The 17,546-nt window shown below is 43.0% G+C and overlaps 2 protein-coding genes across 2 annotated transcripts in view; one reads left to right on the top strand and one right to left on the bottom strand.

Moving 5' to 3' along the window:
• Nucleotides 1–5,933, top strand: part of prr36a (proline rich 36a) — a gene marked incomplete at its 3' end in the record, with an annotated part of 28,613 nt that extends 22,680 nt beyond the window's left edge. Inside the window, exons 5-6 of the mRNA XM_083937009.1 lie at nt 163–2,793; nt 4,831–5,933. Coding sequence (XP_083793135.1) covers nt 163–2,793; nt 4,831–5,933 — 3,734 coding nt within the window. The remainder of the gene's footprint in view (nt 1–162; nt 2,794–4,830) is intronic.
• Nucleotides 5,934–10,096: 4,163 nt separating this feature from the next.
• cUnh19orf67 (chromosome Un C19orf67 homolog) lies at nt 10,097–17,472 on the bottom strand (the record flags this gene model as incomplete). Its single annotated transcript, XM_083937001.1, has 7 exons — nt 10,097–10,220; nt 10,908–11,054; nt 11,464–11,670; nt 13,646–13,755; nt 14,491–14,614; nt 14,699–14,900; nt 17,349–17,472. 7 exons carry the CDS (start codon nt 17,470–17,472, stop codon nt 10,097–10,099), a joined length of 1,038 nt encoding a protein of 345 aa, XP_083793127.1.
• Nucleotides 17,473–17,546: the final 74 nt, after the last annotated feature.

Raw genomic sequence — 17,546 nt, 5'->3', positions numbered from 1 at the left:
TCTTCTGAATCCAAGTGCCATCTGCATTTAGATTGCATAAACATATCTGATGGATTTGGTTCGACACTTTCAAGTTGCCAGCCTATAGTGTCAACGGTAAAGTAGCAAGAAGTTGAAGCACATTGAGTGAACTGACATTTGTTGGTTTTCTCTTTGTACCAGATGTCAGTCGACCACCTTCTGCTGCAGTGGCAAAGAAACCTACAACATCTGCTGCGACCAAAAAACCTGAACCCTCTAAACCAACAGCCACCATGAAGCCCAACTCTGCCTCCAAATGGTCCACAACAGCAAAGGCAACAGACCCCAAGGTGTCTCAGTCCAAAACTCCACAACCTACAAAATCTACTCCCTCAAAGAAACCTGTAGCTGCCATTCGGTCCCTTGCTCACAACAAACAGCCCCTTGGTCGAACGCCACCTGCCTCTCCAGCCATCAAACCTGCAAGCAGCAGCACCCCTCAGACAAAACGTGGAACCAAACCCACTCAGGCTGTCACACCTTTCACTGCCGCCAAGAAGACGGGTGTTTCAAATACCACACCTGCTGTAGAAGCACTGAGTGCAGCTGGTGCAGTAGCAGCTGCCACAGCAGTGACTGTGCTAGCAGAAACGCAAGCGGAGACTACACAGTCCTTCCCACAAGTATCATCACTTGCTGCCTCTGCATTAGAGGACGATGCCCCCCCAGTCTTGGCCCAGGAAACCACACCAGAGGTGGTACCTCAAGAGATTGCTCAAAGACATGCAGGGGATCCCTCTCCTCCACAAAGCCCTGTCAGGACAGCCTTACCACAAACCCTGCCACCGCAGGAGCAGCTAGAGAGCAGTGCTCTCTTACTGACAATGCAGGAGCAGACCCCTGCCCCCGCTGAGCCTACATTTCCACCAGTGGCCTGTCCTCCAGATCTATCTGTGGACCCTGTTAATCTGTTTACTGACCAAACACCCTCCACATCTAAAGCCCTCCCAGCAGCAGCAAATTCCATCTCTCTGTTAGTTCCTCCCATCAATCTAAATGAGGAGGATGATGAAGAGGAGAGGGAGGGCAGCCAGCTGGTTTCTGTGTCTGAAATGAGTGGGACCACACAGCCCACAGAGGAATCTCGTCCTGGGTCGGCTGGACCGGTAGGAGGGTCTGCTTGGAGAGCCGGTGGCGCCTTGCTTTCTGAGCTGGACTCTGAGGAGGTAAGCGGCAGCCAGCAGGGTGCGTCCGAACTGAGTGCCCCTGGTGTCCTGGAGGGCACAGAGAGCATGGATGATCTGGGAGACGGCAGTCTTAAAGGAGCCATTGACATGGAAGGAGCCTCAGCAGGTTCACCTGACTTTGAGAAGGTTCCTGACATACCAGTTAATGACTTTGATGAGGACGAGGAAGAGGAAGATGACGACGATCGGGTGTGCGACATGGATGTGGGCTCAGAGCGAGCTGATGAACCGCAGAGACCCAGGCATGACAACGATGTGGATGATGATGAGGAGGAGGAGGATGATGATGAAGAGGAGGAGGATGAGGATGAAGATGTGGAGATGGCTAGTGAGGGAGTGACAGAGAGTGGGCTGGAAAGCTATGGAAATGCAGATGAGGATGACTTTGCTGAGGATGAAAGGCTGGACAACTTAAACAGAGTGGTTGAGCCACCACCTCCGCCTCTGCTTCCCTCTGCCCCAGCTGCTCAGTGGGACCAACCAAACCCCTTTTCTGATCCCTGGGGAGAACCTCTTCAGCCACAGCAGGTCCTCGAGCATGTCTCCCAGCCTGCACATGTGGCAGGAGGGGCTGCAGCAAGCCCTTTAGCAGAAGCAGACTCTGAGACCCAAACTCAGACCCCAGCCAAAGCATGGCTAGAACTAGGCTCTGCTCCTTTTGTTCCTGAAAACCAAGAAGTTCTCCATCATTCCTCTGCCAAAGATGAGCAACAAAATCTAGAGGTCCAAAAGTACACGGATCAGTCCAGCCCGGCCCCAATGCAGACCCTTGCCCCAGCTCTTCTCTCTGCCCCAGGAATGTCTCTGTCAAGCACCCTGAGCAGTGAGACCAGCACACCCGAGGAACTCTGCGACTACAGTCGAGACGGGAAGCTCCAGCCTCAAGATGTGCAAGACCAAGAGCTTTCTCCACAGGACCAGGAAGGAGAGGAGGAAGCTGAGGCTGAGACCCTTCCTGCTGATGAAGTCCTGGGAGGTCCTGCAACTGCCCCCACATCCAACCCTTCCTCCACCTCAGTGACAGAAGATGAGGCCAGCGACACAGAGGGAGAGGCTCAGCTGGACGATTCGTTGGAAAGTCAAGTAGTCAGCAGCATAACCTTTGACAGTCAGCCTTCAGCCCAGGGCTTCCTGTCCACAGTGGAAGAGGGAGAGGAGGCTGACACGGATGCGGCGGAGGGCGGTGCAGGCGAAGACACCACCCCACCTTCAGCTACATCGTTGGCATCTTACGGCTTTGACACTATGACCACAGCCTCAAACTCCAACGCCCAGTCCACAGGAGAGAGCTGCATCAAGAGCCCTGGCATCTTCTCCCTGGAGGAGCTGCCCGAGGAGGCCAAGGAGCCCTTTCTGATCCCCCAGCCGCACATCCAGCCGTGCCTCGCAGAGCAGCAGTACATCGAATGTGGGAAGCAGGAAACTGAGTCTGCTGAGCATGTCGAGGAGGTAGGGCCGGGGCCAGAAGAAGCCCTGGATGCTGAGTCGACTCTGAGCATTTTCCAGCAACCAGAAGAAAACCCAGATGAAGTCCAGCCTCCCTACTATTCTGCTATCTGTGAAAAGACTGATAACTCTTTTGCAGGTAATGTATAGTTAACCGTCTCCCCAACAGCCCAAGTAATGTCCCTCAACTGTCTCTGGCCCAACTCCAGCCTCCCCAAAATATCTCACTGTTGTAGCTCTTGTCGTCAGTGTTTGTCCTGAAATCTCTGGGGGTGGACATAATCAAAGTCAAAAAACAGAGAGCAAAACAAGGGAAAAAAGATTTTAAAAAAAGAGGACAGCAGTGGCACTTGCCTCTGATATATAATTTCCATGATGAGTATACGGCTTAAATTCCTGTATGTGCAATAGCTACTACTATTTACTCCTAATGTGTGAGCGTGCCTGGGTTTGGTTTCTGTTTTATTTAACACAGAATTATGTGGTTGCCCTAAACTGGCATGGTTTTGACTTGTCTGTTTACAGCTCTTAAAGAGGGAACATTTAAGCATAACAAAAGAAATGTGGAATGAACTATGTATCATGTTTCATGTGTATTTATCCTAATACTTTTATACTGAACAAAGCTGATAACTGACAATGAAGTTTGAGTTTATATTCCTGTTTGATTTTGCCCTCCTACCTTACGATACAGGCAATCTTCCTTCCCCCCCTATCACTCCTCAACTCTCCTTGCACTTTAAATTGTACCCCAGCTTTTTCTTGTGTTTATCCATCTTTTTGGAGTAATGAACCTTTAAAACTTTAAATAAAGATTAGATTTTTTACCATGATGTATTCTCTCACCGTACAGTTTTATTGATATGAGCGCTTGGGAGTGGTCTGTTGTGCGAGACAAGTCATCCAACACCACTCATTCATTTCAAGGTCTTACAAACTTCCAGTTTTTTTCTAGTGGCTCTGTACATATCGTTATATAATAGACACTTCCACTCAGACAACCATGAAGCCTACCTCTTCTCGCCGCTCTACCCTTGCCATACACTCGCCTTTCCGTTGAAAACTGGACAGTGGAACCCATGCCCTAACTTTTTTTTTTTAAAGACTTAAAACTGACAAGCCACATCATTGGATTGAATCTGCCGTAAGTTGATCTTCCAAACCGCCAGACCTTCTCATCCATGGATCAACTTCAGCATCTCAAGCAGCAAAAGAAGTTTGACAAGCTCTCCAGCCTCAAGAGTGCAATCCTGCTCATTCTGCTGCTACTTTAATTTCCCTCCGGTTCACCATGGGTGTGTTGCTGTTTTTAGCTCTTTTCAACTACTTTTCTTTTGTTTGTTTTTTCAGCGTTCTTGCTGCATTGTTCTACAGCACTGTATCAATGTTAACTTATGCTTATGCATGTCACTGTTGCACAAAGATTTGACTTTCATTACATTACTTTGGATTGGTTTGTTCAGGGTCAGCTGAGTAGCTTGGCTCTAGGACTTGATGCACGTACATTGGAATAATGTCTAACCTTAACTTTATTCCTTCTAAAGCCAAGCTATTTCAGTTTATCTTGTGATGCTGGATGTCTTTAAATGCATGGAGAGCTTTTGCATGTATCACTGGTTGACTAACTATTAACTCCATTCACGGGTGACGACAGTGTAAGCTCGCAATAAGCTTTTTTGTGGTTGTGTATATCTCACCATAGTTAATAGTGATTGCATATACAGGAAGTTGGCTGTTTTTGTTTTGCACACAAAATCTTTTCTGGGTTTCATTTTTTTAAAATACGATCATATCTTTAAAAAAAAAAAAAAAAAATTAAGCACATTTGCTCTCTGCACAAATGTTTTACCCTTGCCCCAGCCTCCACCCCCAGTCACCTCACACTAGGACACTTAATAGGCTGTATCTGTCACTGCTGCACAGTTTCAAACAATGTCCTACACTGTCACTTGTTCAAAGAACAGAACCACAAATAATTGCTACTCAGCCTTTGGGTTTGGCTTCACAATGCTTCCACTATTCCTGCAGCAAGTATGAGCCTCTGAAGGCCACCCCCCTCCCTCCACACTCTTCTGCTTGTACTCACACTGCACTGCTGTCACTGTCCTGCTGCCTGTGACCTGTTTTATCACATCAAGCTACTGTAATCTTCCTTCCCGCTTCCTCTCACACACAGGCTTCACTTCACTACCGCACCCTCACCGGCGCGATCACTCGACATACCCCAGAACCTACTGCGACATTGTCAAACCACACGCCGCCGCCGCTGCCGTCAACCCGCCAAAGCTGACCTGTGCTGACCTTCCACCCAGGAATCTCGGCCAGCAGGCGCTGAGCCCACAGCTCCGCAGGCTGGAGCAACACCAGAGACAGCTGCTGGAGATGCAGCAGCGCAGGGAGCAGCAGAGCAGACCGCTGGAGGAGGCGGAGCAGGAGAGGAAAAGAAGGGAGGAAGAGGAACAGAGGAAGAAGAAAGATGAAGCTGAAGAGGAAATAAAAAGGAATAAAGAGGAGCTGGAAAAGAAGATGAGGGAGCAGGCAGAGGTGACAAAGAAGGAAGAGGAGCTTAAGCAGAGGAGGGACCTTGAACTGCAGCTGCAGCAGCAACAACAGGAACTGAAGGAAAGACAGCAAATCATGCAATGGCAGCAAGAGCTGCAACAGTCCAATAAAGGTCAGACAGTGCTGCTGTCCCCTTCCTCTGGCCTCTGCACCATCTATGAAGCCCTGGAGAATAGTGATGAAGAGGAGTCTGAAGTTGAAGAAGGAATAAAGGAGCTCAACTCCACTAAGGAGAAGAAAGAGCCCAAACAAGAGATTTCCAATAAAGAGATGGTTGAGTGTGAAAGGGTGACCTCAGATAAAGACCAACATCGAGACTCTTCCCCGTCTACAGAGAGCCCTCCTCCTCGCCCAGACTCCCCTCAGACATCCAGCAACCCCTCCCAGGATGGAGACAGCTCCTCCCCTTGCCCTCCTGACTCTCCAGATCGACCTCCACCCCTTGACCTGGACTGGGGGAAGAAAGTGGACATAGTCCAGCAGCTGATCAATCAGACCCTGCTGCTGAACAGAGATGGCTGCTCCTCCCTGCTGTTGCTGCCAGGGGGCGCAGGAGGCACACTGAGCCCCCTGGAGAGCAGCCTGTGGCCCAGCCTGCTGCCTCCACTCACCCCTCCATCGGCCACTGTCACCTCCGTTAGTAGTTTCTCCCCAGAGGCAACAGGGAGCTCCCCGCAGGGAGAGTGGACAGTGGTGGAGCTGGAGACCCATCACTGAGGGAAGTGAGAGTATGACGAAGCACAACATCTGCAGTACTGTTAAACATTAACAACACTCATACAGGGCAGGCGACACAAGTGCTGTTTATTACGCACACATACACATGGGAATTCAAGACCGAAAGAGACACATGTAGTGTATGATATCAAACGTAATAGTCAACCAGTTGCACTCCGTCAACTCGGAGTGGGCAGATTCAACGGTCTGGACCCAGGCAAGCACATGTATTCAGAGTAGTCTACATTTACTCTCCTACTACTGTACACACAACTGGGCAAATGAATATTTACTAAAGGAGAAGAGCTTTACAGATGGCTTGAAATATTTGGGCTCGGTAATAAGGGCTCACAAGATTGAAGGGTACAAAAACCTGTTTCTGCTACACAATGTTTTCACACTTTGCTCTAATCTTTGCTCTTTTTTTCTTTTAAACTACTGAATTATTTAAAACTACTGAATGAATTTAAGTACTCAAATGCAGTAATCTGAGAAAGAATGATCACTTTTTTTTTGATCTGGTCATAAAAACAAATGGAGCTTTTCTGTAAGGGGTCATAGGGTTAAAAGGTTGGGGGACCACTGCTATAGGTTCACTTGAGAGGCAGGGATCTCTGACTTTACTGTAAAAAACAAAAAAGCACATACAATACAGATGCCAGTGCTTGGTGGTGCTGCAGTTCAGTTGTTGGCTGTTTCTCCAAAAATGTATACTATTTATTCATGCAAAAAAAACATAAAAGGTCAGCAACTTTCTTGCCCTGAATCAGGACTCTCCAGTAGTGCTAGCTACCACTCCCAACAAAGTAACCGGTAAGATTTAGGACATAGAAAGTGGGAGATTGGATTGTGGTTGCAGTCTGCTTTTGGTCTACATGCAGATTGGGCCAGATTAGGGATTTTAAAAATACAAAGGTCAAGAGTCCAAGTTCTCACTATGCTCCAAATTTAACTAATTTTTTTATATGGTATTTATTCCGTTTTTAAATTTGACACATTGTATTGCATGCATGAGCTACTTTCTCTTTAAGCCAGAAACCAGAGAATTAAGTTTCAAACATGAGTTGTCATCAAGTATGAAGTCTGGAGCTGCTTTCCCTATTCATTGTCTATGGAGCAGTTTTTACTTATATTTTTGGTCCCCTTTAAGTGTTAAGTCATATTGTTAGGCTTGTGTACTTAATCCTCAATCAGATATGTCCTCACTTAAAGACAAACTTAAACTCAAGGCTGTTAAGGCACCACTTTTGACACTGATGCATCGAGTAGTTTAGCATGTTTTAAGTGAAATGAACGTTCATATACCCCAAATTAACATAGAGGAAATTATATGAATACCAAGCCCTAGCTTTTAATTTATTTCCTTTTGTTGGTCTTAAAGTAGTAGAATTCAGTATATTGAGTATACTATAAACACGTGAATCAGCCTGTCGAACGAATCATTTTAATTGTTAAATGTTAACTGCTCAAGTTGCGGAAACTCCCAAATTAAATAAACAACAAAATGATCAAGGACACATGACCTCAGTGTCCACAGTGGTAGTTGGATGCTGCCTACGAGTCTGCACTCAGGGCAAGAAAGTCTCTGGTGCTGCCAGCGAAGAACTTGAGTCTCATTTCAAGTAGACAAACAAAAATGTGACACCGCACTGAAACTCACTCGAAATCCAACACCACAGCAAACACAAGCTCTACACTGACTAATATTACATTACAATGCTTTAAACTCACACACACCTGAAACCATGTGATCACTGACAGGATCTCATGTGGTGCATCACTGCTACTGACTGACAGGGTTGGGAACCGGACACTTTTCATTATGCCAAATCTCTGTGCCAAGGGTGGCCACAATCTCGCATGCACACCGACTGTGCCAAATGGCCACTATCAATCAAAGGTAAACTGACTGATAGATTTGGTTGTTTTACTATGTGTTTCTCACCTGCAGCCATTTGAATAGAAACTGTTTATACGTGTTGACGCGCATGCTTATCAACTTTATTTTAAAATGAGAATACACTGAATATACTACTGAATAGTGATAAAAGAACACTGATTCCCAATTTTCTGAGATTGCACTTATATGTATCAATTAAGTTGAAAAAGTTGATAATAGAGGCTACGATGTACACAACTTACTTTTGTCGTAATTTATTAAACTGAGGTCAAAGAAATGTATCGATTAGAGATGATCTGCACATTTCCCTACATGGTCTCAGTCTGGGCTGTTTGGATCTTACAGTTTGTTACCAAAGGTCAGTAAGACGTGTAAGCATTTCCCTGTGAAACACCAGTGTCAGGGACTAATGAGGTTTTAGTTATGTGCATCTATCTGTGTTGAGAGATTACATTTGTTGGTTAAATTAGATTTACTGCTGAAGGCTACCTGTTTGCTGGTCACTGTTCTGGAGCCACATTAACTTCTACCATATGTGTAGTCTGCCTGAGGTTGTCATGCTCATGTTTTAGAGGTTGTTTCAGTCAGAAACTACAGACAGATGATAGCCGCTTATTATACAAGATTTTCTACGCTGGTGCAGTGCGCATATTTTACATTAGAAGACAGTAACTAACTCTGGGGTTTAACCGATACTGCTGTGAAGGTCAGGGGTCACCTTATGTGTGACACGAGGAAGGATCAATATCAGGTTATTCTGAGTATTTAACTTTGTTGAAACTGTGATGAGATAATGGTACGCAAGTGTGTGTGACGTAAATGTTCATGTCTGCGCTGTATGTTAATGTCAGTCTGTTGCACGATAGTGACGAGGACATTTTTAGGACATTCAGTAGTTTCTTGGCTTGCTGTCCTGTCTGATTTCTTTTGTTTGATCATTTAAAGCAGTGAGCCAAGTATGAATCTGCATCTGGTGCTTTAACCTTAAACTGGCTCTAAACAGATTCCCAGTTGATTCCAGCAAAGAAAACTCCCACCACCGCTCGTATCAAAGCCTATGTGTAGCAGCTGAAAAGCGAGCAGGTGTTTTACGCTCATGTATGTTTGTTTTCGCGTCCTCCAGGTAGGACGCATCATGCTTACTGCATTTTTGACAAAGCTGGACTTTTTAAATGTGCTTTCTTAAATGTTCTGCGTAGTATTTTCGTAAGCATTTATGTGCTTATTGTTTAAAAAGACTGCTCACTGTAATGAAGGGAACCTCCACTTTACTTTTGTACTTTAGAGATCTAGTAGTAGCCCTTTAAGAATTATATATAGATTTTTATTGAATAGAAAATGAAGGATGTTTTAAATGGTAGATTTAATTGTGTTGTAAGTTAATTACCTTTGTATTTGTCTTTATGTCCAGTCAACAGAACCGATGAGCTGACATGGTCAAACTGAACACAGTAGACTAAAGGATGAGTGCACAAATTTCATTTGTCTCTCATGCTCAAAGTTATTAAATCTCACATTTAGATATAATTTATTGAAAATTAAGTGACGCCTGTGAGTCTTAATACAAATGGCTTGATGAACTCGTTGAAATGAAGTAAATGGGCGCTCCCGCTTGTGGAGCCCAAATGATGGCAGCTTGTTTAAAAATGTAAAGTTTATTTGAACTTTGTGAAAGACAGAATTCTGTGATTGTGTGTAATTATTTCAATACAACGTTTCATGTAAATAAAATGTTTTTTTTTAAATAACACTTTTGTACTTCTTTACAACACTACAAAAGGCTTTTAAAAATGTGAACTCTTACAAAAAATGTAAAACTAAACAAAATATTTACAATCTCCTATGAAATCTTTTCAACATGAACACACTGAACAAAAGTGACAAAATATTGTGCGGCAAACATCAGTTCAACAAACTATAAAAACCAACACTGGTGTCGGTGTATTATGATAACAGAGGCCTCTTCAGCTTTAAATGTGGAAAAAACCAACAGGCCCTGAATGCACCAAGTCACTGGCTGAAGCTCTCACACGCTTCACAGTCATGTGATTGCTTGTGACTTAAGCTTGGGTGTTTCAGCGCAGATATTCACAAACATATGAAAACACATGTTCAACCTTAGACTCTCCCACAAACACAACATAACACATCTGCTTAAAAACCAGCTGGAGGACTTATCTGCACTGTCCTGTGTGATCTAAAATGGTCCAGGGTGTATCCCGGAGACGGGTGTCGTGGTTGTTAACACACACACAAACCGTCATCACTCTGTCTGGTGTGACAACAGCAGCTGCTGCAGGTATTCTGTAGCATTACTGCTGGACGGCTCACTGCTGCCCAGAAACAACAGCCTGTGATAGTCGGCCTGAGGAACCTCGTGCATGATCCTGGCAGGAGCAGGAACACGTATATGAGATAAGACAACATAAGAAAACTGTTGTGAAGTTATCAGACATGAGAACTGACTTGGAGTCCTGCGTCAGGTCTAGTTACCACCGTGTAACCGGCAAAATAGGTGATTTGCCGTAAAATAATGATTTAACGTGTAATTCTCTGACTGCATCAATTCTTTTCAGCCCATTATTGTAATAATGTGGGAGAGCCACTTCAATCAGGTGCATAAATAGGTATGTTAACTGTGGATATATACTGTACGTGCTCCTCTATACTATGAGAATAAGAAAACCATTGTTTAAAAGTGTTTTTCCTGAATTAACTTTGTTTTAGAATATTGTCTTATAGCTTCACATGTAGGAAATGGCCCAAACGACGACTTTACACGTGCTGCCTAAACAAATCCTTTGAACAGTGAACAACTATTAAAGGATCTGCAGTTTCGTGTTGGGCTGCAGATCTTGTGTCAACAGATTTGGTTGCATAACTAACTGCTCATGTGCGGATGGCGCATCCTGGTCAGGGGGGTCGTGACAATCGGACCTGTGCAGGACTCTGATCTGTGATCTGACAAATGTGAGGACTGCCTTGCTTTGACTAGAGACCACTGGGCAGTGACAAATGTCTTAACGTAAAAGCAGCTAGAGAACAACGAATGAATAAATGTAAAACCACTATACCAGTCATAGATGTCATCTGTGTCTGGGATCAGCTGCACCCACTGACCGATGGACCACATCCTCACCACGTTACCATGAGAGACACCTTGGATATCTCTGCCAGCCTCTGCGTGTGCGTTGGGAATGTCCTCGTAGCACAGGAAGTAACTGGATGAATTACAGTGATGCATGTTAGATATTCCTTTGTTAGTCCCACAAAGGGTAAATTACCATAGTACAGCAGCAAAGTGGACAGCAAGAATAACAGGAACAATATATACAATATCTTTAAATGTTTAAATTCACACAAAGGCACAGGGGAAAAAATATTAATATTACTACTGCACATTGTGATTGAAATTCAACCTAAGTATATCACGCTGACGTGAACCCATTTGGTGAATATTATAGTGCAGTTATTGTCAATGTTTATCATTATTGTTTTGGGGTGTGTGGTCTACTGGGAGCAGTGCAATGCAGTAAAATGATGGGTCATATATTTTGGTATGAATAAGGAAAAACAGTCTACTATCAAAAATGTAGAAACAGAAAGTAAGAAAATATCACCCAGACTCACTATTCTGTGTCGCTGAATATTTCTGCCTCCCTGTCGTTGCTCTGTTCATCTGTCCACTCCTCGTCTCGGAGTCTCTCCACGTTCCAGCGCATGCGTTTGTACAGGCCGGTGTCTACTTGGGCCAGGTATGGCGTCGGCTCACAGTAGCGGAACGTGGTCACCCTCAGTGGGCCGAGCTGATTCTGACCGATGCAGAAGTGAGACACGCTGGGAATGCAAACAGGAGATCTAGACAGTAAGAGGTATGAAGATGGATTCGGCGTTGAGGGGTAAATTATGTTTTTCTAGCAGCAACAGTCACATGATTCAGTACCTCCCTTCCTTGAGTTTTACTGTAACCTTAGGGACTGACTTAAGTAAACACAACTATGCTGTGAGGTATCCAGATCTCATTGAAGAAAAGGAAGAGACAGATACAGTATGTGGAAAGAATCTATGAAAACAACTGGCGTTACGTTGATCCTCCAGGACAAGGTTATTCCACCAAATACAGTAAATGTGTTTGGTTGAATAACCTGAAATGTTAAGTGATTTCAGACTTAAAGCAACACCATTAAGTTTTTCATCCTTCATAATATATTTCCAAGACCCTTGTGTTGGTACATCAACTTAACCTGACTCTCAGCAGATGGCTTCTGTTCCGCCTTGCTTCCGTCTTGACTCCGCCTGGCTCCGCTCATCCATCTGGGATCGCTCCATAGCCGGGTGATTTCAGGGTCCGCAAAAAAATGATCAAGCCAATCAGGACTGCCGGGCGGGTGTTATAGATGTGACGTAGCAGAGAAGCGACTGTTGTGATTCAGACAACAATGGCGGCTCGCATTAAGGAAGCAGACGTCAACATCGATGCTGCTATTTCATCGTGTTGTCCAATCTAGAGAATATTTCTTCTTTAAAAGAACACCAGAGAACGGCTCTGAAGGCTTTTGTTGGTGGAAACGATGTCAGCTGTTCTGTTTTGGTTTTCCCTGCGTCGCTCTCATCAGCGTCGCGAGTTGGTTTCGATGTGAGTGGTTGAAGTAGCGCGTCAATAAAGATGACGGACAAGTGGTTTATCCAATCATATACAAGGATTTTTGATAAGGCCCAGCCTCCTGAAATCGCTTCCCAGTCGAGCGATCCCAGATGGATGAGGGAAGCAAGGAGGAAAGAAATTAATCTGGCCAAAGTCAGTTTAAAATCAACTTGCAATAAGTTTAAAGTGTAATTCCAACGCAAAATCATCCCCTGGTCTTTTTCGGCACTTACATACATCAGAAAAGCCATCTAGACAGTTTTTTTTTATCTATGAACTATTAACGGAGAAATCACGGAGAGTCGCTAACAGTCTGACGTGGCTAACACTGATTCACTCGGGGCAGTACGGTGAAGGCATTCAAACGTCTTTTTTAACCACTAATACTGCTAAAATAACACCAAACCTCTGCAGTAGCATGAGAAGAGTCCCTACACATAAAACAACAACAAAGCACCTATGGGCTTTGGATTGACTTTGGTAATCGACTTGAATGGACTTTACTACGAGAGGAGCTGGTACCGAGGCCAGTTGGTAAGTCTTTCAAAACACTCTTTTAATAAGCTCCAGGTTTTGCTAACTACTTTGTTGGTGCTTCGTTTGTGTGTGCCCGTGTGTTGACTGGTACAGCGTGTAGACTGTGTTGATGTCATGGCCGAAACTGAAACTAAACCATAGAAAGTAAAGGTTTTGTCGAAGGAGACCAAGAAAAGAAAAAGGGATAGTGACAGAATCCGAGGGTGGATGAGGATCAATATTGGCCCAGCGTTCACTCGCTGGCGTGAGCTGAAGGAGGAAAAGGGATTCACTACCAATAGTGATTTGGCTCTCATGCTGTTGGACTACTAGAAAGTACTTTTATGACAGTATTCAAAGAAAATACGGCCTCCCAACTATAGGGGAAGCCTGAGGGCAAATCCTACTTGTTGTTGCTTTAAATGAAAGATTTTTGACAAATAACTGTGTGTTTATACTGTGTATGTCTCACTACCTTATTCTGTCATGTTATGTGCTGCAGTCACATGTTAAAATCAGTAACCTGTATTAGTAGAAACGTGTGTGTGTGTGTGTGTGTGTGTGTGCGTGTGTGCGTGCGTGCGTGCGTGCGTGCGTGCGTGCGTGCGTGCGTGCGTGCGTGCGTGCGTGCGTGCGTGCGTGCATGTGCACCTGTGAGGCTTGCTCTCGTCCAAACAGAGGAGATCGTAGCTGGCGTAGGTCAACACCAGTTGCTCCAATTTTTCACACAGCTGCTGAGAAAAGTCAGACAGCTGCACACGCTTCACACACACACACACACACACACACACGCACACACGCACACATGCAGTAGAAGTTGACACAAATGTCTCATTCAGCAACAGATACAGCACTCCACCATAACAAACAACAAATCCAGACACTATTTGAGACAGCTGAAGAGTTTTTGTTCAGCTGTCCAAAGCCACTGGCGAATAGAAATATAAACACGAATTATCACAATAAAAACACAATACGCAGGAATATTCAGGAATACCTGATTAAACTGTGTTAACATGTTTTAATGATGGACTTTTACATGAGGTGGTTTCTTAACATCCCCCTCACTTTTTTTCAAGTTTTAGAAATGACAAAAAATCTAAAACACAGCCTGGTAATGATTAATTTAAACACTTATTCATCATCCTTGTGATACAGAAGCTACTAGCCGAGCTGCTGAATCACTCAGATCTAAAAAAAAAAACACATTAATGCAAGGCATACTCTCTGTAGGTAGCTGCTGCAGCGGATAATTGTTATATTTTCTCACTTAACTTTAGCTGTATTTAGCCAGGCAGTTTTGATTTTATGACGGGACGTTTAAATAAATTCAACAGCAGCATCTCTTTCCAGAAAAAGAGTCTCTGTTCCTCTGCTTAGTTAATTCCAAAGCCTGGCCAAATAAAACCAAAACAATCACCACTGGTAAAAAAAAAAAAAAAAAAAAAAGCTTTTAATAAGTTAAGGTGAACCAGCCCTTTAAAGAAAACATCTACCTTTGCGTAGAAGTCAAAAGGCAGAGCGGTGTGGTGGGACTCCAGCTGGTTAAAGAAAGGCTGACAGGTGGACAGGAAGCCGGGCACGGCAGCAGCAAGAGCCTCTCTCTCTAGATGTCCCTGTCTGCAGGAAACACAAGAGGAGTCACTCACCAGTAGAAATACCCAGGTGACACCAGGGCATTATGACCAGTAACCAGGAGCCTACCCATTGACCAGGGAGTCGTGTAAGTCATCTGCTTTGCTCAGGAGGAAGTGAAGTTGCAGCTCCACGGACTGAAGGCTCCTCTCCATCCACCAGGCCTCCTGAGAGCTGCTGCAGGTCTCACAGTCACAGCTGCAGGCCGTACGGTCACCACAGGGAGGCACCAGAGCAACGACAGCCAACAACGACAGTGGATCCTCCTCCTCTGAGACACAAATTAATGCACATAACAACAGCAACAAATGATGTCTCTACACACAAATTAATTTAAAGCGGTGATTTGGTTGTTTGACAAAAAACTATGAATGAGTGAAACAGTTAAGGAATATAAGTTAAATATGATACACCTTTGTCAGGGGACTTCAAAGTTTTTTAGTTTTTTTAGGCCAAGGATTCCTTAGCTCAGCGGAGTCATACTCAAACTAACAGTGGTCCAAAATTTAAAAACTGGGACAAAGTTGCGGGTCAAGACTGCAAATGTGCATGTTTTCCCTTCTCTCCAGATATGTAATGTTGAACCTTTTCAGTGCGGGTCCTTGTACTTGTCGTGGTGTTTCTTATGTTTTAGTCTTTCGTTACAGCCACGGTGGCTCTGCACACGAGACAAACAGGGGTTTACATTCATAAACAGATAATCTGCCTCCACCGGTGCTGAAAGCTCCTGTTCGCCATCTTTCTTTGCCCATTTTTGGTGATTAAGTTTGTCCGAAGAGACTGGTAGCATGGATGCTCATGTTTGTCAACAGAACAGTAGACGTGTATGTGCTTTATACTCGCAGGCCGGCTCTCATAGAACCTTGATATGATCTTGCGCACCAAATATAATTACAACGCGGGCCAGATTTGGCCCACGGGCCTGAGTTTGACACCCCTGCCTTAGCTGAAAGACAGAAGAAGCACTACAAATATTGTATAAAATTGTGTTGCATATTAGTAAAATAAAGCGAAAACAAGGTTATGGGATAAAGCAGAACCACCGACCGCGGAGCAGTGGGCGAGTACTGTGGAAGTACAATAAGGTCACTGACAAGAGAACGATTACTTTGTGGAGTGTGTAAAACCTGACACTGTAAATGTTTTCAATTTATAGAAAAAATAATGTTAAAAAAACAGCTTTTTATGGTGCATACAATACTAAGATTTTACAAAGATCTTTTTGTTTTTTCAATGAAAATCTTGATCTCACAATTGAAAAAGTACATTCAATCAGAGTGTTCATAGAAACAGGCACCGGCAGATAAAGGGACGGCATCACGGAATAAAAAAAAGTAAAAATATATATCAAAATAAATCTATAGATGAGGCAAATAAAAATAAGTTAAAGTATGATAGTATGTGTTTTCTTGTTTAGCATCAGGTTTTTATATAAACTTTAAACTCTGCTGTGAAGACGTTAAAGTTATGAAGGGACTTGAAAAATGTCTTCTTGTGTATGTGGAGTTTTCCAATTTGAGTCGTGAGGTTTATTATGAATCAAAGAGATTTATCATCGTGTTCAAATGTTGAAATAATGTATTTGGGTCTAATTGGGATGTATTTAGTTTTCTTGTAGACAAAGTTTTCCGTGTCCCTCCAAACAAACAGATACAATGGGCAAAAACAATATAAATGTAAAATTGTTTATGGCTCATCTCCACAAAAAAAGTGAATAAAGTATATTTAATACCTTTAATAAACAGAGTATTAAAGTATTTACTAAAGTATATTTAATACCTTTCAAAAACTGTGTATTACAGTATTTATTAAAGTATATTTAATACCTTTAATAAACTTTGTATTAAAGTATATTTAATACCTCTAATAAACTTCATATTAAAGTATTTATTAAAGTTTATGTAATACCTTTAATAAACTGTGTATTTAAGTATTTATTTAAGTGTTTACTAAAGTATATTTAATACCTTTAATAAACTGTATATTAAAGTATTTATTAAAATATTTAATAAAGTATATTTAATACCGTCAATAAACTGTATTAAAGTATTTATTAAAGTATTTAATAAAGTATATGTAATACCCTTAATAAACTGTGTATTAAAGTATTTATTAAAATGTTTAATAAAGTATATTTAATACCTTTAATAAACTGTATTAAAGTAGCTAATAAAGTATATTAAATACTTTTAATAAATTGTGTATTAAAGCATTTATTAAAGTGTCTAATAAAGTATATGTAATACCTTTAATGAACTGTGAAGTAAATTGTTTATTAAGGTGTTTAATAAAGTATATTTAATACCTTTAATAAACTGTGAATTAAAGTATTTATAAAGTGTTTACTAAAGTATATTAATAAAAAAAAAAAACTTTCCTCTTGGTGAGGATATCACAATGAACGTTATTAACATATTCATATGTGTAAACATCCTATTTCAACGTTTAACATACATTGGAAAGGCACATTGAATCCTTAAGCTCAATTGTATCTGTGCACGCCTCCCGAAAATAATATGTTGCGTTCATGTATATTTTGAAATAAAATAACGATAAAGAAACAGTTTGGCTCCCCTGGGGTCCCGGGCATGAGGACCCCCCTGGGGTCCCGGGCATGAGGACCCCCCTGGGGTCCCGGGCATGAGGACCCCCCTGGGGTCCCGGGCCTGTGGAAGATCTCAGGTCTATGTCGTCACAGCACACCTGGATCATATCTGACCTGCTTGCCCGGTGTTGTGAAGGCTCTCCCCGCAGTCTGAGTCCCTGTCCCCGCTCCTGTCCAGCTGCGGGCCCCCGTGAGGTGATTTTGAGGTGGACTGGACCTGAACTTCAATATCTGTCATGCTTTCTGCTTTTTTTTTAAGGAAACCTGCTAAAAAAGAAAAGCCACATTAATTTAGAGCCGTAATACGCTGAA

The sequence above is a fragment of the Echiichthys vipera genome (genome assembly GCF_963691815.1).
Source record: "Echiichthys vipera genome assembly, chromosome: 2".
Lineage (NCBI taxonomy): Eukaryota > Metazoa > Chordata > Actinopteri > Perciformes > Trachinidae > Echiichthys > Echiichthys vipera.
This window is presented reverse-complemented; position numbering and strand designations above follow the sequence as displayed.